The sequence below is a fragment of the Moschus berezovskii genome, chromosome 15 (genome assembly GCF_049115385.1).
Source record: "Moschus berezovskii isolate FMDL1 chromosome 15, NW_MosBer_1.0, whole genome shotgun sequence".
Classification (NCBI taxonomy): Eukaryota; Metazoa; Chordata; class Mammalia; order Artiodactyla; family Moschidae; genus Moschus; species Moschus berezovskii.
Genome location: NC_142474.1, coordinates 59522262 through 59548488, shown reverse-complemented (window position 1 = coordinate 59548488; position 26227 = coordinate 59522262). Strand labels below are relative to the sequence as shown.

Sequence of the window (26227 nt, the reverse complement as noted above, 5' to 3'; positions counted from 1 at the left end):
CCCTAATGCTTTCGAAAGTGAGCATTTGTTGATGTGGGGTCAGAGGTGGAATTGCCGTGAAGCGTGGCAAATCTGATACCCGGGGGCCGTGATGTATGGGGTGGTGGCATCACCCTGCCGGTGGATGGCAGTGTTTGGTCCTCTGGTCGGGGTAGGGGGTGGGGTGGGGAGGGACCTCCCACAACTTGCCACTCCTTGTAATCCTTGAACTGAGGCGGCTCAGCTGCAGAATCATAGCTTCTCAAACAGAGGTGCTGCAGTCAGTTCCAGGCCTCTATCTTCATTACACAGGTTCCTTAATTGCCCCTGGGCTGCTCAGCTTTCCTGCCTTTTGGGGTAAAGAACATGGAGCAGGTGTGCTCGTTCCTTTTTTTAAAAAAAAAAAATAGATATTTATTTGGCCACACTGGGTCTTAGATGCATCACGTGGGATCCTTTGTCGCAGTGCACGGACTCTCTAGTTCTGACGCAGGCTCAGTACTTGCGGCGAGTGGGCTTAGTTGCCAGTTCCCTGACCAGGAGTCGAACCAGCATCCACTGCACTGCAAGGCAGATTCTTAACCACTGAACCGCCAGGGAAGTCCCCAGGTGCGCTCCTGAGCTGAGCTGCTGGTGCGGCTCTAAAGCACAGATGCTCCGGGAAAGAGAAGCATTTTGATTCCTAAGCTGGATGCTTTTGTTTCTGCCTCAGTCTTTGCATCCTCTGACCTCCGTCAGTTTTCAGGGGAGTCTGTTTGAGGCCAAACCAGTTTAGAATAACTCAGCCACCTCAGCACCAGTTCCCCCTCGGCACATGTATTATACAGCAAAAGAGAAGTGCAAGCCCACAGTGATTATAAGCCCAATAATGGAGCTATCATTAGAGAGCTCTGAAACTCCGGAACAGTCTCAAAAGAACAAAAATTGAATTAGAAATTCAAATGTTCTTTGAACTGTGTTATAGTGAAAACGAATGAAATCTTTTTTGTGCTTGGCAGCCGGCTCCAGTAATTAGATAATTAAATCAATGGGAAAATCCTAGACTGTCAGGCATAGCCTGTGTGAGCATTTCATTTGCAAAATTGATGGATTATTCTCAGAAGTAGAAATTCGATGCAGACACCATGGGGTGTGTAGATTTAAATACGGCAAAAAGAATGTCGAGGGAGGTGAAAGAGCCTGAGATGATGAAGAAAAACCACGGGAACTTTGCTCCGGTTTTCCTGCTCTCCAGACTCATGTGAATTTTCAGTCTAAGAGAACGGTTCTTAATTCTGGCTACCCATGAGAATCACCTGAGGCCTCACAGAAAAATGCGAATACTTGAGCGCCATTGCCAGAGTCTGACTTCATCGGTTGTGGATCAGACATTGGTGACTCTAGAATGTTCCAGGGTGAGAAGTACTGCTCTCGGACATTATGAATTCTTAGTCCATTGAGAAGCCACATGGAAATTGACATCTCAGTCAGCTCTCACAAGGAGTGAAGCAGAAATACCGTGTATGCATGAACAACATACTTAGTGATTTCAAAGCCCTAACTCTAAACAATGTACCTCTTTCCCAGAGACTAAACAGACATGTTCTCTACTTACTCATAATTGGTAAGAGCTACATGGGCCTTTTATATTGTGATGGTCCCATTCCAGGCAGGAGCTGCACTTGCAGTTAGCTAAAAACAGCAGAAAGAGACAGGGGAAGGCCTAGCTCCTAACAAATGTGCCCTTCAAAAGGTGATCATCTTTGTCTATTACCCTTTCTGGTATGATTTAGGAAAAAAGTGATGAGCTACATCATTTTCCCAAAATGCCACAATCCTTCAGCCAGTACCCACAGGAGTGACTGCTGTTCTGCCCCTCTTTATGGGCTAAGGGGAGAGAGATGTTTCTGAAAGAGAGGGTTTAAGTTCTGTGAACTTGAACTTGGCCTAACGTTGAGATGGATACATCTTTCTCCAGTTGCCAGTTTTCTTCTTGGTCTCTCATCTCCTCCTGTTTGTTGATAAATTAAAAATTGGATTATTCTGAACTCAGTGTTCCATTTTTAAGACTACTGAGAATTGACCATGTCTTCCCACGAGAGGGAGGAGGTAAAACATCAACATAAAAAAGAAACATAGCAGGACACAGAGCCCTTGTATTTGAAATGATATAATTCAGTACCGTTATCGTAAGGTGTCTTTTTATAAGATAGTGCCTCATAGGAATGTGCCAGGGTCTCATTTATCTTCTGACGTTCAAAACAACGGTCATGGGAATGTATGTCCCTGAGAAAAGCATGCAGGATGTTGGCCCATACTGAGCAGACCTATTTCTCCCCATCAGGCAGAAATAATAAATGGAACTAGCACAGGAGATGACAGTCAGGCTGCCGTGCAATGTATCACGCCCTTGATATGCCTACACTGGCTAAGGTGGGGCACAGCTCCCGGATATCATGTGCTTGGTGAGCAGGCATCCTATACCTGCTTGCCTGCAGCCCAGGGAGCTAACTGGGGAAAAACTCCTGCTCAGGAGTCATTCTGGGGTCTGGCTGTCAAGAAACTTCCTGATGCGTTGTACAGGTACAGCCCCTGTCTACTGTCACTGCCAGACAGCAAAACCAGTTCAATTAAACCACACTGTTGGCAAGCCGGACAGTCTTAGATTTTACCTAAGAACTCATGATGACTATGTGAGGCACATGTCCATTTTGAGGTGAGTGGAATTTGGTTTAGGCAGTTTCCTACCTTCTCAGGGAAGGTGACAGAAATCATTTATTTCGTCCAGTTCAAAGTTTTAAAATATGTATTTGTTTGGCTACATTGGGTCTTAGTTGAGGCATGTGGGATCTAGTTCCCTGAGCAGGGATCTAACCTGGGTCCCCTGCATTGGGAGTACAGAGTCTTAGCCACTGGACCACCAGGAAAGTCCCGTGGTCCAGTTAACTTCTTTTTGAGTAGTTTTATAAAATCATCAAGCCACAGCATTTACAACCAACTGAAATTTCTAGAGATGTAGGGATAACTACAGATGTTCTACTGTTGACAGCTGGAACACCGAAAAATAAATGCATGAAATAAATAACTCTATTCAGCATCGGACAACAGCACAGGAGTGTGACCCTTGGGAGAATGAAAGGAAAGGAGACAAAACCTCTTAACTTCCTCAGCTTTCTGTCTGAACTTCTTAGATCACAGCATGGGGAGAGAGCAACCCAACAGAGAACTGACCACGCGACCAGTTAAGGGCAAGGAGCTGACGCAGCTAGGATTTGGGGAGCCAAGTACCAGACGAGAGGAAACTCCGTGGAGAAAGAATTACGTCAGTCTGTGGATCCATCACCGACTAATAGGCCAAGCACGAGTGTTGTGAAAGACCACTGATCCAGGCGCAAAGTAGGAGGCTGTAGGCCAGAAAATTCCCAGAGCTCACACAGTTCTGGGAGATGTTTATGCCTTGACCAGCAAGCACAGAGAGGTTTTATTAATCACCGGGGGCATTCGGTGGTGGTAGAGAAAGGCCATGCTTCAGTCTTTATTTTTCTTCTTCAGTGTTTAGTTCATACATTTTTATTTATTTGTGGGCACCACATTTTAGTTGCAGCATATGGTATCTAGTTCTCTGACCAGGGATCAAACCTGCCCCCGCCCCCAGCATTGGGAAATGTATGTAACAAATCCTTAACAATATATTAGCAATTGAATCCAGCAATATATAAAAAGGATAATACATTATCCTGGATTTTATCCCAGGAGTTCAAGATGGTTTTAATATGGGGGAAAAAAATGATTCAATGCATTTGACCTTTTAGCAGAATAAAGAAGACAATCATATCATTTCAGTAAATGCAGAAAAAAACATATAACAAATTTCAAAACCAATGATAAAAACACTCAACACTCTTGGAGTAGAAGCAAACTTCCTTAACCTGATAAAGGATGTCTGAAAATCCTACAGAAAATGTTATAGTTAGTGGTGAAACACGACCATATTCTCCATAAAATCGGGACCACGGCCAAAGAAGCCTCCTCTTACTTCTCTTTAACTCTGTACTGAATGTCCTAGCAAGTGCAATAAGGCTGGAAAAAGAAAGGAAAAAGCATATGGATGGAAAAGTTAAAAGTATAATTGGCATTGCTCAAAAATCACAATCACGATTGTGTAATATCAAATCAAAAAAAGATGCTTCCAGAAATAAGTGAATGTAAGAAAGATCAGAATCAAGTCAATATGTAAAAACATTAAAATGTTAGTACATACAACGTACTAAATCCATACAATAGAAAACCACTAAGCATGAAAAAGAATGAGGCCCTAAAATTCCGAACAGCATGGCTGGATCTCAAAAACAATATACTGAAGGAAAGCCAGATACACAAAATTTCACAGTGTACATTTCCATGAGTGTGACATTCTAGAACAGGAAGAACTAATCTAAGGGACAAAATGCAGGTGGGTGGTTTCCTTGAGCTGGGGGTCGGGAGGTTGACTGCAGTGCTGAGAAGGACTTTTTTAGGGTGGGAACAAATGTTGCCTCCATTTTTAGTGGTGCTTTCGTCAGTGTATACATTTGTCAAAACTCATTGACCTGTGCACTATTAAAATGGGTATATTTTATAGCTTGTAAACCATATCTTTTTAAAAAAATATATTTGGCTGCACCAGGTCTTAGCTACAGCATGGAGGATCTTTAGTGGCAGCATGTGGGATCTAGTTCCCTGACCAGGGACTGAACCCAGGTCCCCTGCCTTGGGAGTGTGGAGTCTTAGCCACTGGACCACCAGGGAAGTCCTAAACTATATCTTAATAGAGTTCTTTTAAATTGAAATTTAGAATCCCTGCTAAGAAAATCTAAATGTAATGATTTGAAGTGCTGGTGGCTGATTTATCTGAAGCATTTAGAGAGAGATGTTGACACACATCCTGCCTTCAGCACTGTATTTTTTTTAATTAATTTTTATTGGAGTACAATCGCTTTACAGTGTTGTGTTAGTTCAGCAGAGTGAGTCAACTATACGTATGCATATCGCCCTCCTTTTTGGATTTCCGTCCCATTGAGGTCCCCACAGAGCATCGAGGAGGGTTCCCTGTGCTGCACAGTAGGCTCTCATTGGTTGTCTGTTCTATATATGGCAGTAGTCAGCATTAGCGTTGCTTTCTGCACACTAGGAGCAAGTCCTGGAGACAGTGGTAAGACCTCCAGACAGGGAGGGTCAGGGGCCCAGGGAAAGGAGAAACAGAGCCTGTGCGTGTCTTTGTTCCTTTGTGATTTTACCGTTGCCCGTGCGCCAGCCAGTGTGCTATGGGAAATTCAGTGTTTCTTCCCCCTCTCTCTGGGTGGATCGATCATACAGCCTGGAACTCAAGGCCCATCTCTCCCTGCCTCCACTTTGAGTGGAATACTTTGAGTATAATCTGACTCTGTTACCAGTTGAATAATCTGAATATCGTATGCAGTTGTGTTCCTCTGATATGTCTATAGGTTTTCAGAGTGTGCGCTCAGTTGCTTGGTCATGACCAACTCTTTGCAACCCCATGGACTGTAGCCCCACTAGGCTCCTCTGTGGGATTTTTCGGGCAAGAATACTGGAGTGGGTTGCCATTTCCTATTCCAGGGGATCTTCCCAACCCAGGGATCAAACCTGCCTTGGCAGGCAGATTCTTTACCACTGAGCCACCCAGGAAATCTTGGCATGTGAGGTTGATTAAATCTGAAGATGTGGGACTGTGAGTATGGAGGGCAGGCTAGAAAGTTATACTAGGATTGTTGTTTAAAATATGTATTTATCTGACTGTGCTGGGTCTTAGTTGTGGCACGTGGGATCTTTAGTTCTGGCATGCAGACTCTTAGTTGCAGCATGAGGGATCTAGTTCCCTGACCAGGAATCGAACCCAGACCCCCTGCATTGGGAGCATGGCGTCCTAGCCATTGGACCACCAGCGAAGTCCCTATACCTGGATTTTTGCGCAGAGGGTAGGCACTCCTACCCCTGTGTTGTTCACAGGTCCACTGCATTGTCATTCAAGCATTGAGTGTGTGTCTGGTTCATCCGCTGTGTGCCAGAAGCTGCTTGTGTGCGGGAATACAGCAGACACTGCTGTCTAGTGCTGTCTAGTAGACGGTGACTAGAAAAGTACTGGGTTGAATTTGACTCTGAACAAGTCACCTCACTTCTCAGAGCTTCACTTCTCCCATCTTTGGAATTTCAATGTTAAGGATTTGAAATATTCTAGCAGTAATTTCTGGCTTCATAGCCACCGTCAGAATCCACTGATGATTGGACCATGATTTTATTGGAGCTTGTCTACGCGATTTGGGCAGGAGAGTTAGGGAGGGCCGTGCCACTCAGCTCACAGCACAGTGATGTCATCTGTCCATCAAAGTGTTCTGAGACCACAGTGCTCAGATGGTGGTGGCACATTAGAATCATCTGAGGTGTTGTTTTTTTTTTTTAATACATTTATATCCTCCATTTCTTATTTATTTATTTGGCTGCACCAGGTCTTAGCTGCAGCATGTGGGATTTTTAGCTGGGGCATGCAAACTCTTAGTTGTGGCATGTGGGATCTAGTTCCCTAACCAGGGATTGAACCCAGGACCCCTGCAATGGGAGCACAGTGTCTTAGCTACTGGACCACCAGGGAAGTCCTTGACGGGTTTTTAAAAATTCGCAGTGCCTAAGCTGCGTCTCAGACCAGTTAAATCCGAATCTCTCAGGGATGGACCTAGGCATCGGCCACTTTTAGACACATTTAATCATCTTCTTATTTGTCCCTCATGTACCCATTACCACTAACCCTCAGCCCCCAAAGGAAATAGATCTATAGGATTTGACACATGGCCTTGAATTTGAGCATGCCATTTTGATAACAGCTGGTTTACTATGTCTGTTTAGCAACTGTAGTCAGAGCAAGTCTGGGCATTAGCACTGAGCTCAAGACATAGCTGAGCCATGGGTCACCTCACATTTCTACCATCTGGCAAATAATTGTGGATTTTCCATTGTCTATTATTACCAACTCAGTTCACACCTTCAACAAATGTTGGGTTGACCAAAAAGCTCGTTTGTGTTCTTCTATAACATTTGGTGGAAAACCTGAATGAACTTTGTGGCCAACTCCATATTTGAGTGCCTACTATGTACCAGGCATGGTGTCCTAGAGACTCTATGGAAGGCAGAAATTAACCAGGTAGAGGGAGTATCATGCAAAGTCCCTATGGCAGAAAGGAAGGGGGTCAGGCTGTGAGAAGAACAGAGAGGATGGCCCTGCAGCTGGAGCAGAGAGAGCGCCAGCTGCCTGCAGTGCTAGGAGGCTGGTGATGTGGGCAAGGGCCAGACCTCCCCACGCCTTGCGGACAGAGCCATAGCTGCAGAGAGCACGGCAGGAAGCTTCTGTGCACTGTCTCCAAATGTGTTGCCTTTCTGCAACAGGCTATCTTTAAGAGCTCAATAAAAAGACAGCATTAGCGAGGAGAGTGTGAAAGCATGATCATGATTCATTCAGAGGAGGTAACCCAAGGGTGGCACTTTATTTGGTTCCCTCCCAGACAAAACCGCAGGTCTCGCCCCCACAGTTATCCTGATAACAGCTCATCTGCACTGAGAGCTGAGTTTGTGCCAGGCACGACTGTGAGTACTTTATTGCCTCATGAAGCTCCATTACGCCTCCGTGAGGTACGAACTACTACTGTCCCTTTCTGTTTATTTTGGAGAGACACAGAGAGATTAATAACTTGCCCACAATGGCATGGCTACTAATTAGGAAGATTGGGAGCTAATTAGGAAGGCTGGGAACTACTTAGGAAGACTGGGAAATGAACTCAGGCTGTCTTTCTCTGGATGGACAGTTGATGGTGATGTTAAGACATGATGGTGATTCTGTAGGGCTGGTCCATGTTGAATTTTTTTTTTTTTTTTTTACTGTGGACCATTTTTAAAGTCTTTATTGAATTGTTACAATATTGCTTCTGTTTTATGTTTTGTTGTTTTGGCTATGAGTCATGTGGGATCTTAGTTCCCTGACCAGGGATGGAACCTGCATCCCCTGCATCAGAAGGCGAAATCTTAACCACTGGACCATCAGGGAAGTCCCAGAAATGGTTTATCTTTATTCAGAGAAAATGGAAGCCATGATGAGGTTTCAAGCAGGTGGTGACAGAGTCAGATGGCATTTCCTCTCTGTTTGCACGGATGATGGACAGCTGATAGAGCGTCATCCCTCCTGTGAGGTGATACACAGACTGCGAAGCCACAAAACAAAGGAAACAGTAACAACTAATTGAAATTTCAGGGGAACTTCAGATATAATAGCTATGATAGAGTTACTGGTTTTCAGGCTGATTGAATGAGCTCACTTGATGTACGTGCTGTCAGAAAATTGTCCTGCCCCAGGGAGCCACGTAATAACACCTTCTTGGAAACAGAATTCAAATGTTTGGCTAGATTTTTTTGTGAAGCCTGGATTGATACTCACACATCCTATACTTTGGGGTGAGAAACAAGAGTACTCTGGAAACCACCTGGGAAAATTATGTGGAAATTGTGGTCTTCTGTATGCAAGCAGCCTACGTATAATCCAGGGAGATCAGTTAATTGCCAAAAGCCTTAGGGCTCGTCTACAAATATCTTTGCCACCACTGACATCAAGTACTGTGTTTTGAGGGTTTCTTTTTTATTTTATTGAACTGTACTTGACTTACAGTGTTGTGCCAATCTGTTGTACAGCAAAGCAACTCAGTTATGTACATATAGACATTCTTTTTTATATATTCTTTTCCACTGTGGTTTATTACAGGATATTGAATGTAGTGTCCTATGCTATACAGTAGGACCTTATTTATCCTTCCTAGATACAACAGTTTGCATCTGCTAATCCCAAATCCCAGTCCTCCCTTCCCCACCCTATGGGGAAGTACTATGTTGTGATGGTCTGTAATTACATGGTATTTGGTCCATGGACACATTAATAAGAGGGACACAGATATTCATTTAATTGATGGGCTGAAATAGTCCACAGTCAAACCAACATTTGTTGAGTACCTTTCTATACCAAACAGTATCTCATTTAATTTTCAGAGTAGAAGAGGCAAGGGAGATGAATGAACGAACGAATATCATCTTTAGAGATGAAGAGCATGCCCAGCGTCTCTCAGTGCATCTGGGAGTAGGTTTAGGGTTTGCTTGTAAGTCTACTCGGCTCCAGAGCTGGTACTCTTGGCTCTCTCTGTGAAAACGCGCAATTTCACACCCGTTGTCTGTATGTCTATCCAGCATTTAGGAAGGACTACTTTTCTGCAGACAGGAATGTGAAAGTGTGCTTGTCAGCTGGCTACTCAAACTTGGATGCTGGCTGAAGCAGCAATATTATATACGGTCTGTGCTCCCTTCCCTTTTACAGTGAAATAAAGAAAGACTCAGCTATGGGGCTGTTTATCCAGACCCACACCTGGGGCCTGCCAGGTGCCCTGGCACCCCTGTGTCAGCCTGGCAAGAGTTGATGGAGGGTGCTTTCTTTTGTCCAACAGCTTCAGAACCAGGAGCTGCTGAAGGCAATGATGAGGAAGGCTGAGCAGGAAATCAGCAGCAAGGTGATTGAGACGATGAAGAGATTGGAGGACCCTGTGCAGCGCCAGCGGGTCCTGGTGGAGCAGGAGAGGCAGAAATACTTGCATGAAGAGGAGAAGATCGTCCGGAAGCTGTGGTGAGTCCGGGCCCTTGCAGTCAGTCCCTGGTTGCGTGCATAGCTGTTCAACCTGAAAGGCAAGTCTGTCTTGGCCAAGGAGGCGGCCCTTCCTAGACGGTGTTCTCATACTCTTTCTTTACTGAGCACCTAGTTCTGGCTGGTTCTGGATATCCATGGACACTTGGCTAGTGCCCTCCATTCGAGCTCAGGAAATTGAACAGTCCTCAGGTGACTGAGCTTATTAGTCTCTTTGGAAGCATCACACCGTTCTGTAGGGCTTGACAACCCATCAAAAGGAGCCAGTGGCACAACCCAATGATAAATGGGAAGTCTGAATTTAATCTCAATAAATTAAAACTAATAGCCAAAATAACACAGCGGTAAAATTATCCTCCTATTATTCAACTGTAGTTAAAATCACAAAAGAAGAATTTCAGTGTAAAGTATGTCTGATGCACAATGAAAGATGCTGCCTTGAATGCTACCCATCTTCTGTGAGGTTCTTATTGAAAGCATCTATCAAGTCGCACTACTGAAATAAGCAGAGTTTTATTACACCCCAGTCACTGGGGCAGGCCCATCTGTTATGTTAATGTATGTTTTGTTATGCAGTGAAGATTTATCATAGAACAGTTTCACCTTTTAGTATAATGAGTAGTCATTTGTGTGGGTTCTTCTAGTGTTGGTAGTTCTGTGGTTTTTTTGAGTTTCACAAAGCCATTTTAATTTTTTATTCAATTATTTGTTAATACTTTAAGTATTTAAAGTATTAAATATTTAAAATACTTTAAAATATTTTATTTTTATTACAAAATATTGGCTGTATTTCCCATGTTGCACAGTACATCCTTGTAGCCTGTCTTACACTCAATAGTTTGAACCTCCTGTTCTCCCCTAGATTCCCCTTCGCTGCCCCCACTGATAAGCACCAGTTTGTTCTCTGTATCCGTGAGGCCACTGTTTTTCTTGTTATATTCACTAGTTTGTGAATTTTTTAGATTTCACATATAAGTGATAAGCACACAGTATTTTTCTTTCTCTGACTTGTTGTACTTAGCATAATGCCCTCCACACCCATCCATGTAAATGCTGCAAATGGCAAAATTCTGCTCTTTTTGTGGCTGAGTAGTATTCCATTGTAGATGGGTAATTCTCTTATTTTTTGGAAACCATAAACATCCCAAAATGGGATTGTAAGGGAGCAACTTTCAAATTCTTTCCATGACTATAATCACCAGAAGCCTACAGGATAGGGAGTGTTATGCTCATTGACCTCTTTGATATTTGAGCTGTAGCTTATGTCAAATCAGATGCCAACCCAGTGTGCCTGATTAAAATTAGAATACCCTTCTCAGTGGTAGTCTAGAGAGTCAGATAATAAATTTGACCACTGTTCATCAGCATCTCAAAAATAGACTCCAAATTTGTATTTAGTCCATGCACTTATAGACAGTCACCCACTGTGAGGTAGTAAAGCTGTTATTTGTCTGAAATGGGTCTGTGACAGCCCGACTGTCTACAACTAGATCTCAAGGTTCTTCTTGAAAAGTTCTTTTTAAAAAATATACAGCCTTTTACTGTTTGTATAGAATTGCCAGTTAAATTTTTCTTCCAGTTTTATAGAGATAATTGACATGCAGCCCCATATAGTTTAAGGTGGACAGCATAATGATTTGACTTCCACACATGAAATTATTGCCACAGTAAGTTTAGTGAATATCTATCATCTGCTATAGATACAAAGTTAAAGAAATAGAAAAAACTTTTTTTCCTTCTGATGACAACTCTTAGGACTTAGTCTCGTAACAAATTTCATAAGTAAAATATAGCAATGTTAATTATATTTATAGTGTTGTTGATTACTCTCCTAGTCCTTGTAACTGGAAGTCTGTCGACTTGCTGCCTGCCCCACACTAAAGGTTCTGGCACTGGAATTGCTGTCCGCTTACTGCCACCTAGTGGTTCTTCAAATCAAAGCTCTTTTCCTGATTATTTAATAGCGGGGGTTTCTACTGTCAGATCAACAGGGAAAATGAAATAATGCACACATCTGTTTAGGGTGGGGTTATTGATGTGCTCAGGAGACAGGATGTTATTACTGGTGTGTTTGTGAAGCGGGAGACGTATACTAAGATGTAAGTACGTGTGTGCACGTGCACCCCCTCCAGAAGTCAGACCTGTGATCCATCATTCTCTTTGCAGCCTGGGGAGGACAGCCAGTCCTTACTGACGGGACAGTCAGTATAAACCAGAGGTTCTCAGGGGCAGGTCTGTTCCCCTCCTGACCTCTAGGGACGTTTTAACAATGTCTGTGGAACATTCTTGTTTGTCTCAAGTTAGGGGAGGTTGCTGCTGGCATCTGTTGTAAATGGGTATTGCTGCTGCTGCTGCTAAGTCACTTCAGTCGTGTCCGATTCTGTGCGATCCCATAGACAGCAGCCCACCAGGTTTCCCCGTCCCTGGGATTCTCCAGGCAAGAACACTGGGGTGGGTTGCCATTTCCTTCTCCAATGCATGAAAGGGAAGAGGGAAAGTGAAGTTGCTCAGTCGTGTCCGACTCTTCACAACCCCATGGACTGCAGCCTACTAGACTCCTCCGTCCATGGGATTTTCCAGGCAAGAGTACTGGAGTGAGTCGCCAGTGCCTTCTCCGAAATGGGTGTTAGATTTTGTCAAAAGCTTTTTGTGCACCTATTGAAAAGATTATATGGTTTTATTCTTCAGTTTGTTAATGTGGTGCATCACACTGATTGATTTGCGGATACTGGAGAATCCTTGTGTCCTCAGGATAAATCCCACTCGATCACAGTGTATGATCCTTTTACGTACTGATGGATGTGGTTTGCTAGTACTGTATTGCTTTTTTTTTTTTTAATCTGTGTGCATCAGTCATGCTGGCCTGTGATTTTCTTTTTCTTGGGGCACCTTTGTCTGGGTTTGGTGTCACAGTGACGGTGGGCTCAGAAAATGAGGTTGGGAGTGGTCCTCCCTCTGCAGTCTCTCCTCAAACGTTTGATAGAATTTGCCAACAAAGCCGTCTGGTACTGGACTTTGGTTTCTTGGAAGTTTTTTCGTTTTAATTAATTTTTATTGGCATATAATTGCTTTACAATGTTGTTAGTTTCTACTATAAGCAAAGTGAATCAGCTATCACTTCAGTTCAGTTCAGTCGCTCAGTCGTGTCCGACTCTTTGCGACCCCATGAATCACAGCACGCCAGGCCTCCCTGTCCATCACCAACTCCCAGAGTTCACTCAAACTCATGTCCATCGAGTCGGTGATGCCATCCAGCCACCTCATTCTCTGTCGTTCCCGTCTCCTCCCACCCCCAATCCCTCCCAGCATCAGAGTCTTTTCCAGTGAGTCAACTCGTCACATGAGGTGGCCAGAGTATTGGAGTTTCAGCTTAAGCATCAGTCCTTCCAATGAACACCCAGGATTGATCTCCTTTAGAATGGACTGGTTGGACCTCCTTGCAGTCCAAGGGACTCTCAAGAGTCTTCTCCAGCACCACAGTTCAAAAGCATCAATTCTTCGGCGATCAGCTTTCTTCACAGTCCAACTCTCACATCCATACATGACCACGGGAAAAACCATTGCCTTGACTAGACGGACCTTGGTTGGCAAAGTAATGTCTCTGCTTTTTAATATATTATCTAGGTTAGTCATAACTTTCCTTCCAAGGAGTAAGCGTCTTTTAATTTCATGGCTGCAATCCCCATCTGCACTGATTTTGGAGCCCAAAAAATAAAGTCTGACACTGTTTCAACTGTTTCCCCATCTATTTCCCATGAAGTGATGGGACCAGATGCTATGATCTTTGTTTTCTGAATGTTGAGCTTCAAGCCAACATTTTCACTCTCCTCTTTCACTTTCATCAAGAGGCTTTTGAGTTCCTTTTCACTTTCTGCCATAAGGGTGGTGTCATCTGCATATCTGAGGTTATTGATATTTCTCCCGGCAATCTTGATTCCAGCTGGTGCTCGTTCCAACCCAGCATTCCTCATGATGTACTCTGCGTATAAGTTAAATAAGCAAAGTGACAATATACAGCCTGGACACACTCCTTTTCCTATTTGGAACCAGTCTGTTGTTCCATGTACAGTTCTGACTGTTGCTTCCTGACCTGCATACAGGTTTCTCAAGAGGCAGGTCAGGTGGTCTGGTATTCCCATCTCTTTGAGAATTTTCCAGTTTATTGTGATCCACACAGTCAAAGGCTTTGGCATAGTCAATAAAGCAGAAATAGATGTTTTTCTGGAACTCTCTTGCTTTTTCCATGATCCAGCGGATGTTGGCAATTTAATCTCTGGTTCCTCTGCCATATGAATCAGCTATATGTATACATATATCCCCTCTTTTGGATTTTAGATTTTCTTCCCATTCAGGTCACCGCAGGGCATTAAGAAGCGTTCTCTGTGCTGCACAGTAGCTTCTCATTACTTATCTATTTATACATGGCATCCATAGTGTACATGTATCATGTCAATCTCAATCTCCCAATTCATCCTACCACCCCTGCCCCCTTTGGTGTCTATACATTTTTTTTCTGTTTGTGTATCCATTTCTGTTTTGCAGATAAGATCATCTGTACCATTTTTCTAGATTCCATATATATGTGTTATATATTTTTCTCTTTTTGACTTCATTCTTTATGACAGTTGTCAACAAAGGAATGAATGAAGAAGATATGGTATATCTACAATAGAATATTAACCTTATAAAGGAACAAAATTGGGTCATTTGTAGAGACTTGGATGGACCTAGAGACTTTTGAAAGTTTTTTAACCACAATTTGAACATCAGTACTTATGACTGGTCTGTTCATTTTTTTCTGTTTCCTCCTGGTTCAGTCTTGGGAGGTTGTACCTTTCTAAGAATTTGTCCACTTCCTCCACATTGTCCATTTTGTCGGCTTAGAGCTGCTGCTCCTGGAGGCTAACGTGTCAAGGTCCGGGGTGCTGCTAAATACCCAACAGTGCACAGGACACCCCCGAACCCCCACAGAAAAGAATGACCTGGTCCCAGAGGTCAGTGCCAAGGTGGAAAAGCCTGATCTGCAGCACCCTGGCCTCCTCCTCTTGCTGTCTCTCTCCCTCTTTGTCCTCTGTCACATCAGAGTCCACACAGCCCTCCCTTAGTCGGCATCAGAACCGCTGAAAACAAAGAGTGGTCCTTTGTCAGCCAGGTGGCAGACCTGCGCCTCCCTGAGAAACCTACCTCACACCCCAGAAAGGTCTCTTAAGCCAAACCAATCTACTCCTCTCCAGGTGCTGCTTCGACCTCCGTGGGCATGGAGGGACCCGCGGTACCAGAGGGGAGGCCAGGCAGTGAGGCCCGGGGTCCTCTGCTCTTGCACTGTCCGTAGGGAAGGCCTCCGCACTCACTCCATCTGTGGTCGGCTTTCCCCCTAGTGACCTGGAAGACTTCGTTGATGATCTAAAGAAAGACTCTGCCTCGGCCAGCCGCATGGTGACTCTGAAAGACGTGGAGGATGGGGCTTTCCTGCTGCGCCAGGTGGGAGAGGCTGTCGCCTCCCTGAAAGGTGAGCATCCTCCTCGGAGTGGGAGGGGAATCCGGACAACCCATCAGACGATGAAGGATTCATTCATGCACATGGGCAGGTGTCCACCGTGCACTGTTCTGGGCGCTCAGGATGCATCCCTGCACAGCAGAAGCACCGCTCTCTGCCAGGATCTGGTATTAATATTTTAGTGGTTGCTGTAATCTGAATACACCTTGGGGCCCCGCAGACACATCCCACATACAGAGCCGGGAAATGAGACTTTGAGGGGCTGCGCCCTCCACCCAGGTCACGTTGAACCAGCTCTGCCTCCTGAACCCCCACACTCCTCAACCATGTCCAGTGTTGGGGTCTGGGAGGGGGGCCTGCTCTTCTTGCCTTTGCTCCTGTGGCTCACTCGCTGTTCTTGGTCTGCAGGAGAATTTCCAACCTTACAAAATAAGATGCGAGCCATCCTGCGCATAGAAGTGGAGGCGGTGCGGTTCCTGAAGGAGGAGCCGCACAGGCTGGACAGTCTCCTGCAGAGAGTGCGCGGCCTGACCGACACCCTGACCATGCTGCGGAGGTGACCAGGCTCGGGGAGGGGGGGGATGGTGGCGCTGGGTGTGAGCGGAGAGTTTGACACCAGACTTGTTGGGTCTGATCTCATGGCCAGGCAGTCAGTCATATTTGGACATTCTTATCTGTTCCAGTCCTGGTGTTGGGTATCAAGAGTGTAAGAATAAACCAGACAGGACCCCTGTCCTTATAAAACTTCCTTTCCCACATGGGAAATAAACACAGCTACCACATAAACTACCTCCCAACAGCATCAGTCCTGAATTTTCCTTTTTTTAAAAAAACAGAACTAGGAAATTACAGAGATGCTACCCTTTAGATCTTAAACCAGATTTGAGAGCCGGTCACAAGCTTAAGTAACATCTAAATTCTTGGGAGAATTTTAATCACTATCATCTTTTGATAGGTTTGCAGGAGAAATATGTTAAAAGTACAGTTGACTTTTAGATGAATTATTAACCGTAAGAGCAAGTGAGATTTTTCTAGTAATAGTGACCTCCAGGAAAGAGCCTCTTTTGAGATGCTAATGCTACAAAGAGCTCTATAATCTCCTGCATAAGTTTCAGGAGGCCAGCAAAAATCTGAATTAAAGCAACTCTTACCTCTTCCTGCAGAGAAAACATCTGCCTGGGTACAGGAAGAAATTGTCCTTGAATTACATTTTCTCATAGGCTCACTACTTTAAATTGCCAGAATGAACTTTTTCTTCCAGTAGGATAAAAATATGTTTAAAGGATTCTTCATTAAACTCTTACCTAAATGTGGTAACCCAACCACAAAGCCTAAAACAAACCTTCCTTATTAAGTGTTTACAGAGATAGCAGGCTGGCTGGTAACAGTGCCCACCCGCCCTCTCTTCCCTGAAAAACAATTTTAAAAAATGATAAAGCCAGTTAAGTTACTTTAAAATAAATATAGCCTCCATTAAGCTGCCCATCACAAGCCTTTATATTATTATTTCTTGGGATCTTTTGTCTAATGTGCTGTACTCAGCGCTGTGGAAAGCACAAGAAGGAAGATAGGAATACACAGGCATACACACACCCCCAGGGACAGGCACATATCCTGGTGCCTGACAGAGAAGACAGAGCAGGTGACAGTCATGGTTTAGAGCAACTTTAGCAGGTTGGGAAAATGCTGGAGGGGTTCTGTGTGTCTTGAATTTGAGGTGCTGGAAGGATAGCAGAGCAGAGTTGACCAGGAAGCCCTTAGAAATACAGACTGAAGTTCAAGAGACAGATAGGAGGAGTCTTTGCCTAACTCAGAGGGAGGGGGAAAGAGGTTTAGAGTTGAAAGTTGCCTTCATGTAGGTGATTACTGAAGATGGAAAAGGTAGCTCTGACAGAAGGAGAAGGAAAGGAGGAAGCAGACCCTCGCGGATTTGAGACTGAAGGAACCAGACAGTTAAAGAAGTGAGCAGCAGAGGAGAGCTGTAGAAGGCAGTATCTTTTTTTCAGAGCAAAAGAAAAGCACATTTTGGTAAAAAGAGAATGAGGGGCTAATTAAAAATTATGGGTTGAGTAGCACATTTGACCGTGTCTTTCATTTGACTATGTTGATCGTAGCCACCAGCCCAGAGGAAGGAATTAGACCATCATCATCTTTACTATAATCCACAGAAAAGTACCTGAGGCTCACAGAGCATTACAGAGCTAGAACACGGTAGCTGATAGTCGAACACAGGCCTGTCTGACCCTGAAGGTCATGTCTTCCACCTTAGTGTGGGTGGAGCTGAATAGAGCATCAGATGACCGCTTTCCCCCCCACAAAGCAGAAGAGGATGAGGACTAACCCAGCAGTTAGATTCACAGTCACTCTCGATGTTGCAAAAAGGCTAGTCAGGTCCAGGTGGGGTGGCCAGATGGCTGAGCTGTAGGAAGAGCAAGTAAAAGGAACTGGCATGTAAATCACCCTCCCGGGATGCGCAGCAGTGAAAGCAAGAGAGAGTGGACGGTTAAGGAAGCTCGGGGCAGAACCGAGCATCTGAGAGCTGCCTAGTCCTGGAGTGGGTGCAGGCAGCATGGTTAGAATCATGTGTCCACTCTAGGACACCACCACCCCAACAGTGGACACAGCAGCAGGAGCGGACCATCTCCTGAGGGAAGAAGAGGAAAGCAGCTGCTAAAGATCACTAGGAGGCAGTTCTGTTGCTATGGAAACCCTCAACTCTAAGCTGCTACTTGGGGTTTTATCATGTCTTAATTTCTGCAACAAAATCTTTCCTGGTCTGCGGATGACACAGCACTCAAGTAAATTCCGTACAATGAAAATGCACGTTACCTGGTTCACTGGTTGATGCTGCTGTGTGGTCTCTCCCAGGCATGTCACCGATGGGCTCCTGAAAGGCTCGGATGCAGCCCAGGCCGCGCAGTACGTCGCTATGGAGAAGGCCACGGCCGCCGAGGTCCTGAAGGCCCAGGAGGAGGCCCCCCACACCTCGGGCCAGCCCCTCCCCGGCGCGGGAGTCCCCGGCGACGTGAAGGCAGAAGTGGTGCCCTTGACCGTCCACCACGCGCAGAGCTCCCCCGTGGTCATCCAGCCGTCCCAGCTCTCCTCCGCGCTGCTGAACCCCGCCCAGCACGCACCCGGGGGCCCGGGCCCTCACCCCGCCAGCGCGCCCAGCGCGCCCGCCGCCACACAGGAGGCCCCCTCTTCTCTGCCGTCCCTGCAGATGCCGGGGGACGGCTCCTCCGTGCAGAGCCTGTTCATCGAGGAAATCCACAGTGTGAGCGCCAGGAACAGGGCGGTGTCTATCCAGGTAGGTCCTCCTTCCATTTCTCCTAATTCCGTGAAGGGGTAAGGATGGGGTCCTTTCCCATCAAGAGTTGACAGTCTGGTTGGAGAGACAATGGATATATGTATCAAAGATGTATATAACTTTATATTTTTATCAACTAATAATATATTTTTTAATAAAAATATAGCTTTCTATTTTATATACATATATGAAGGAAAGTTATGACCAACGTAGATAGCATATTAAAAAGCAGACACATTACTTTGCCAACCAAGGTTCGTCTAGTCAAGGCTATGGTTTTTCCAGTGGTCATGTATGGATGTGAGAGTTGGACTGTGAAGAAAGCTGATTGCTGAAGAATTGATGCTTTTGAACTGTGTTGAAGAAGACTCTTGAGTGTCCCTTGGACTGCAAGGAGATCCAACCAGTCCATTCTAAAGGAGATCAATCCTGGGTGTTCATTGGAAGGACTGATGCTAAAGCTGAAACTCCAATACTTTGGCCACCTCATGCGACGAGTTGACTCACTGGAAAAGACTCTGATGCTGGGAGGGATTGGGGGCGGGAGGAGAAGGGGACAACAGAGAATGAGATGGCTGGATGGCATCACCGACTCGATGGACATGAGTTTGAGTGAACTCTGGGAGTTGGTGATGGACAGGGAGGCCTGGCGTGCTGTGATTCATGGGGTCGCAAAGAGTCGGACACAACTGAGCAACTGAACTGAACTGAACTGATGACAGATTTTTAAAACTCTTTAAGTAGGTTTCAGTGGCCAGATTAAGAGAAAGGCCATCTAATTTCAGAGAAGAGTCAGGTACCCAACCTGTAGGAAGGTGAGATAGTGGTGTGCTGGTCAGTGTTTAACAATGGGGAAAAGCCTGATTTGTAGCATTTGCCAGTTTCTGTGGTGAAACGACTTAAGCAGCCATTACTGATTTTGAGTAAAGCAACACTGTGACATACCTGAACGTGACTTTGGGAGGAAAGGTGACAGTCATCCCTCCTGAGCCAATGTGAGCTGGCTCAAGCACACCACTGGTGAATGTAGGGTTCACCAGTGACCTTGAAAATGAAGTAGAATCTGGGTAAGCAGAGAAGGCTGGTGAGGGCATTCTCAGATAGAGAAGGTCGGGCCTTGAGTACACCTGTTTACTGGGAAGAGGAGGAAAAACGGCTGGCCAAAGGGGATGGAAGCTGACTTGGGAGAGATTACTCCCCGGTCTCAGACGACTAAGGTTTTATTCTGTGGATATCAGAGAAATGCTGCTGCTTGGACCAGTGATAAGACGTGGTGTCTTCAGAAAATTCATATGGAAACAGTATGCAGAACTGATTGAGGTGGTGGGTCTCAAATAAAGGATGCTGGATGGGAAGTTGTTCTCAGGAGAAACAAGAGAGGGAGGTCTCAAAGTCACAGGGTATAGAGAGAAAACCTGCTGTGTTTTTAAAATATTGTTTTCAGCAAGGGCTGGTGTCAGTGTTCGTGCAGCACACTGCATGCCCCCAGGTCTCTCTTTCCCCTTCTCTAAACTGTGTCCTTGGTCCCCAGTCCTAACCATTCCTGCATCTCTTGCAAGTCAGCAGTGGATAACTTGTTTCAAGAGGTGACATCTTAAAACCACGAAGGCCAGAGTCATGGCCACTGGGCCTCTGAACACGAGGCAGCTCCCCTCTGTTCCAGATTCAGAGGCTGTACCCCCTAAACCAAGTTAGCTGCTTATAAAATGCATATTATAAGATGGGGTGAAATGTGATTGATGATGATTCTGCCTGTCAGGGTGGGGAGGAGGCTGCAAGCACATCTTCCTCCTGAGAGTTAGTGGATCTGCCACATTAAACATCTCTACATTGCAAAGGGGTTAGTAGGATGATTCTTTTAGTTTAAAATGTCTATTGAGAATCCACGAGGCATAATTACCATCGTTATGTGTGTATTTTGAGTTTCAACAGCACATTCACAGGTCACCTCTGAAATGCTCTGATCCCTGGTAAGGAGGCTTGAGTCTTCCTACTGACTCTGCTTTGAGCTTGATTCACTCAAAGGATGTTAATGAGCCCCAGTGAGTGCCAGGCCTTCATAGGCTCTGGAATAGGCAGTGAACAGAAGGAACCAGGCTCTGGTGATGATAAATGCTAGGAAGGAAAAAACAGAGGAGGTTCAGGATGATGACAGTGCTGGCTGTTACTCCTAGAGTGAGTCTTGGGCAAATCCTTCATCACGCCGGGCCCCCGTGTTCTCACTGTAAAATACACTGATTCCGTGATCTCCTGGGTCTTTTCTGATTCTGACAGTATGGGGTTCCGCTGATCCTGGTGCTCATTTCCACTCTTCCCTCTTGAAATGATAATGTAACATCTCAAAATCACAGGAAAATGTTCTTTCAAAAAATATACAGATATTTTAAAATGCATTTTATGTATTTCTGTGTAGAGACTGTAAAACTTAATGGAGCTTAGGGATTATCTCAATACCGCTTTCATTTGGTAAATAGGAAAATGTGACCCAGAAGGTCATATGGCAATTCTTTTGAGAGCAGCAGAACTAAGACATAGGATTAGTGAGTGTTTGAATGTTGTTTCTTTGACCATCTCCTCTATGATGAAATCTCAGTGTAAAAGAATGAATGTGTGTCTCTCTATCCCCCTCACGAGTGCTGGGAGAGTATGTGGTAAGTGCTCAGTAATAACTCAGTGAGTGAATGGTTACGTTTCTGAGCTTACTGCTCTGTGAATGAATATCACTTAGGCTTCTGTGGCAGCCTATTTAAGGAGATGTAGCATAAGGGTCAGGTTTGTGTGATGTGCAGACGTGTCCCTGGACACAGAAGCCAGAGCATTATTTGACCAGTGCTTTCACTGGGTTACACTTTCTCCCACCCCAGCATCAAATCTCAAAACTTATCAATTCACGTTCCCTTCTGACTTTTGAACTTTCTTCATTGCTGTTGTCCTTCAGAAAGCAGAAAGGAAATGGGAAGAGAAAAGGCAAAATCTGGACCACTATAATGGGAAGGAGTTTGAGAAACTCCTGGAAGAAGCCCAGGCCAATATTATGAAGTCAATTCCAAACCTGGAGATGCCACCAGCCTCAGGCCCCCAGCCAAAGGGTGATGCTCCAGTGGACAAGTTAGAACTTTCAGGTAAGGTGCTATCAGAGCTGTGTGGGCTGGCTGCCCCCAGGTCAGTGTGGTGCCACCCACATGGGCACAAGCTGGCCAATGGGATCAAGCTCTCAGTTCCTAAAAATCCTATATAATATTGTATCTCAACTATGCCTCAATGAAAAACTTTTTTTAATTTATAAGTTTTAGGTGCACAATAGTGATTCACAATTTTTATGGGTTATATTCCATTTATAGTTATAAAATAGTGGCTATATCCCCAGTTTTGTACAATATATCATGGTAGCTAATTTATTTTATACAGAATAGTTTATAACTCCCAGTCCCTCACCCTTATCTTCCCCTCCTCCCTCCCCTCTACACTCACTGGTAATCACTAGTCTGTTCTCTGTATCTGTGCAGACTCCACATATAAGTGATAGCATAAAGTATTTGTCTTTCTCTGACTTAGTCACTTAGCATAATACCCTCCAAGAGTCCATGTTGTAAGTGGCAAAATTTGATTCTTTTTATGACTGAGTAGTATGCTCTTGTATATATACACCACACCTTCTTTATCCATTCCTCTGTTGGTGGACACTTAGGTTGCTTCCATATTGTGGCAAATGTAAATAATGTGACTATAAATATTGGGGTACATGTATCTCTTCAGATTAGTGTTTCTGTTTTGGGAGGATATATACCCAATAGTACTACACTATTGCTGATAATTCTGTTTTTAGTGTTTTGAGAAACTCAATACACACAAATGGCCAACAGTTATTTGAAAAGTTGTTCATCATAACCAGGGAAATTTCAAATCAGAATCACAATGAGATATCACTTCACATCTTTTGGATGTCTTTTATCAAAAAAATCAAGATAACACATGTTAGCAGAGATGTGGAGAAAAGAGTGCCATCGTCCACTGTTGATGGGAATGTAAATTTATACAGACACTATGGAAAATGGCATGACGGTTTCTCCAAAAATTAAATATAGAACTACCACATAACCAGCAATCCCACAGCCAAGTATATATTCCAAGGAAACACAATCCTCTCGAGATAGCAACACTCTCATGCTCATGGCTGCATTATTTGTGAAGGGATATGGAAAAGCTCGTAGCTAAATGGAATGGATAACTAAGATGTGATATGCATATGCCTGTTATATAATATACACATGTGTGTATAACACATGCTTACTGCATATTTATACATGTATTCTATGTATATGTATATAGTGCATACACATGTATAATATATATGTGCATAATTGTGTTATATTATATATATATATGAACGTTATTCAACCATAAGAAATAAGATAACCCTACCTTTTGTGACAACATGGACAAAAAGTGAAATCGTTCAGTTGTGTCCAACTCTTTGCGACCCTATGAACTGTCACCCACCAGGCTCCTCCATCCCTCGGATTTTCCAGGCAGGAATACTGGAGTGGGTTGCCATTTCCTTCTCCAACATGGATGAAGCTGGAGCATTTATACTAAGTGAAAGAAGCCAGACAAAGAAAAACAAATAGTGTGTATCTTCACTTATAGGTGGAATCTTTAAAAAAAAAAGTGAACTCACAGAAACAGGGAGTCAAGTGGGGATTAATGGGGGCGGGGAAGCTAGTAGAAGGGGGACATGCTGGTCAATGGATACAAGCTTTCAGTTACAAGATGAATAAACTCTGGGTATCTCAGGTACAGCATGTTGACAATAATTAATAATATTTAATATATGCTTGAAATTTGCTGAGAGAGTAGATCTTAAACATTCTCACCACACACACACAAAACTATGAAGAGATGGATGTATTAATGATTGTGTTAAGCATTTCACAATGTTTATGCTTATCAAATCATCAGGTTGTACACTTTACATATGTATAATTTTGTTCAATTATATCTCAAAGCTAGGAGGAAAATAAAAGTCCATTTTAACAAGAAAAAAAAATTTTTAATTGGAAACAACAAAGCCTCAGATGTCTCTAGAGCCTCGCTACTATTTTAATTTTTATTGACTACTACTGTTGAAATACTGTAACCATAGCAGGGAAGCTGTGTTCTGCATTAGGACTCTAGAACAGTGTCCACTAAGGAAGAATGTAGCTTCTGCCTTTCTTACGAATTTATGACCCTTTGCCACAGCAGCTGCGGGAACAGGAGACCTGTGTTTAAATTGAGAGCTCTCCTTAGAAAACACCAGATTTTATAAGCTCCCAGAGGGATGTTAGATCACAGGGAGGATTCACATTTTTTATTAATCAAAATTATTAGATAGTATATTTAACCAACCAAACCATGGAAATTAAGCATCAGTGTCTCCATAATAATATAAAATAGCTGTTAAATTCAAGCTGGTAAATCTTCAACCAGTTACAAACCATGTGCCTTATTCTGATCTTAAAATTACTGACAAAGACATTATTTTACATGCAGCCCAATGCACCTCAAGTTGGTCAGAGACAGAACCATTGTCATTACATATGGGAAGGAGACCAGAGCCAAGGCTGTTGGCCTCAGGACGAGACCCTATAACCCAGAACCCTCTGCACAAGCCAGAAACCGTCCACTGCAATCACTGGCCTGTTACCCTGATGACTTACCCAAGCCTTTTTTAAAACTTTCAGTAGAAAGTCCTCAGGCACCTCCTCTAAACAACTCCATGTCATTTGCTCAGAAAAGACAAACACTCCTGGGAGGCCAGGCCTGTGAATCCCCAGAGTTGGGGCAAAGGCCAGCTGGAAGCTCCAATTCCAAATTTCTGGTTTTAACCACATTTGCAAGCTCTTGGGTAGAGTATTGGTAAAAGGTGGAAGGGAAGGATGTTGATACAGGACAGGATTGAAGCTATTTGATTTTTGAGTAAGAAATGCCCTTTTCTGGGCGTTTTTGGCTGGAAAGCTCAGCAGACAGCTGCATCTCCTAACCTTTGGTGTCAGTACTACTTTCTGATTCTCCCATTTCTGCTTTTGCTTCTTCCTTTAATTAGTGAAGAGGCCTCTTCTAACCATATAACTGTGACCAAAAAAAATCCACTTTCTCCCCAACTCTGTTCTGTGACCCCATCTGCTTCCCACTCTCCCTCTGGCCCTTCCTGGGCCAGATTCTCCTCTCACCTCCTCCACCTGAAGCCTTCCTCCGAACTCTCCTTTTCAAACTCAGGGATGAAAGCTCTTGAGGCCCTGCAAGGGGTTCTGACCTTTCATCTCTTCAGGTAAAAGTTTTTTGGGGTAAGAAATTTTTTTAAAAGTCACACTAAGTAATAATTGCATATCATTTGCTATAAGCCAGGCATTATTTTAAATGCTTTATGTGCATCAAGCCATTTAATCTTCACAACACCCCAGTGGAAACAATATTGTTAACCCATTAAACAGATGAGAAAACTAAGGCAGAGAGAGGTTAACTAAATTGTTCAGGGCCTTTCTAGGACTTCACATCAGTCAGGCTTCAGGGCCTGTATTTTTAGTTGTTGCACCATGGAGAGAAGAAAGAAGTTTTGAGTCAGGTTGCACTGACATTCTAGAAATACAGTGGACTTTCTGGATGTTATCTTGAAAGCTGATTTTGCAATGACACACTGTTTTCCAGAAGACTCTCCAAATTCAGAACTGGACTTGGACAAGCTGGGGGGTAGGTCCCCACCTCCTCCTCCACCACCTCCACGGCGGAGCTACCTGCCAGGATCTGGGCTCACCACCACAAGGTCGGGGGACGTGGTCTACACCAGCAGGAAGGAGAGTGCCACTGCTAAGGTCTGATGGGTGAAGCCCTGCTAAACTGGTCTCTGGGTTCAGATGATGTCCCTAGACAAGGTCTTCTCTGCTCTCCTTTAGAACGTAAAAGGTAGCAAACAGAAGTAGAGAATGAACTAGATCTCCAAGGAAGCGCCCCAGATGGGAAAATGTCAGTCAGTGTATTACTGGAATAGACTCAGCCCCAGGAGTTCTATCCTTACTTGACTTTTAGCTGCAACTATGTGAAATTCAAATCACCAGCTTCTTCCCCAGCGAAGCACACTAAGACTGAAAATGGGGGCCTGAGGGGCAAGCACAAGAAAGATCATCTTCCAAAGGTAACTGCGATTAGCTGACCCTGTTGTGGGCGTCAACAGAAAGCGGTTCAGAGAGCTTTCACTTCCACTTAACCTGGCAAGCTTGGTCTTTTATGTTAAATGAAAATACAGGTTTCAAGGAGGACCTTTCTAAAAGGCATTGAAGTTAAGGAGTTTTACTTCTTCAGTTCATTTGCCAAAATGACACCTTGGGCAAGGAAAAACCCAAACTACAGGGAAGTGGACAAAACATCCTTTTAGCTTGATCTGAAGAGCTGGGAAGCGGAGGCACCTGGCAGTGAGGGGACGCATGCTCTTCTGTGATCTGTCCTCCTTTTGCCAGCACCTGGGGGTGAAAAGCCAATAACTGTGGTTCACATCTTCCACAGGCAAGCAGTGAAGATGCTGGACCAAGTCCACAGGCGAGAGCCGCAAAGTGTCCGGCCGAGGAGCTGGCGTCAGCCTGGGCCCCATCACCACCCGCTGTCACTGCTTCTGCAAAGGATGAGGAGGAGGAGGAGGAGGGAGACAAAATCATGGCGGAACTTCAGGTACGTGGAGAGGTGACTGACCATGGCTCCCGGCCGTTCCCAT

The 26227-nt window shown here is 44.4% G+C and overlaps 1 protein-coding gene across 27 annotated transcripts in view; it reads left to right on the top strand.

The window, feature by feature from the left end:
- Positions 1 to 26227, top strand: part of KIAA1217 (KIAA1217 ortholog) — a 360048-nt gene that overhangs the window by 314467 nt on the left and 19354 nt on the right. For 25 of the 27 annotated variants that reach the window (XM_088844135.1, XM_088844137.1, XM_088844129.1 and 22 more), the window contains 7 exons: positions 9486 to 9661; positions 15058 to 15188; positions 15585 to 15732; positions 18045 to 18483; positions 21422 to 21605; positions 25171 to 25334; positions 26023 to 26184. In XM_088844135.1, the coding sequence (XP_088700261.1) occupies positions 9486 to 9661; positions 15058 to 15188; positions 15585 to 15732; positions 18045 to 18483; positions 21422 to 21605; positions 25171 to 25334; positions 26023 to 26184 (1404 nt within the window). The remainder of the gene's footprint in view (positions 1 to 9485; positions 9662 to 15057; positions 15189 to 15584; positions 15733 to 18044; positions 18484 to 21421; positions 21606 to 25170; positions 25335 to 26022; positions 26185 to 26227) is intronic. The other 2 variants (XM_055428453.2, XM_055428388.2) reach the window with 1 other exon arrangement.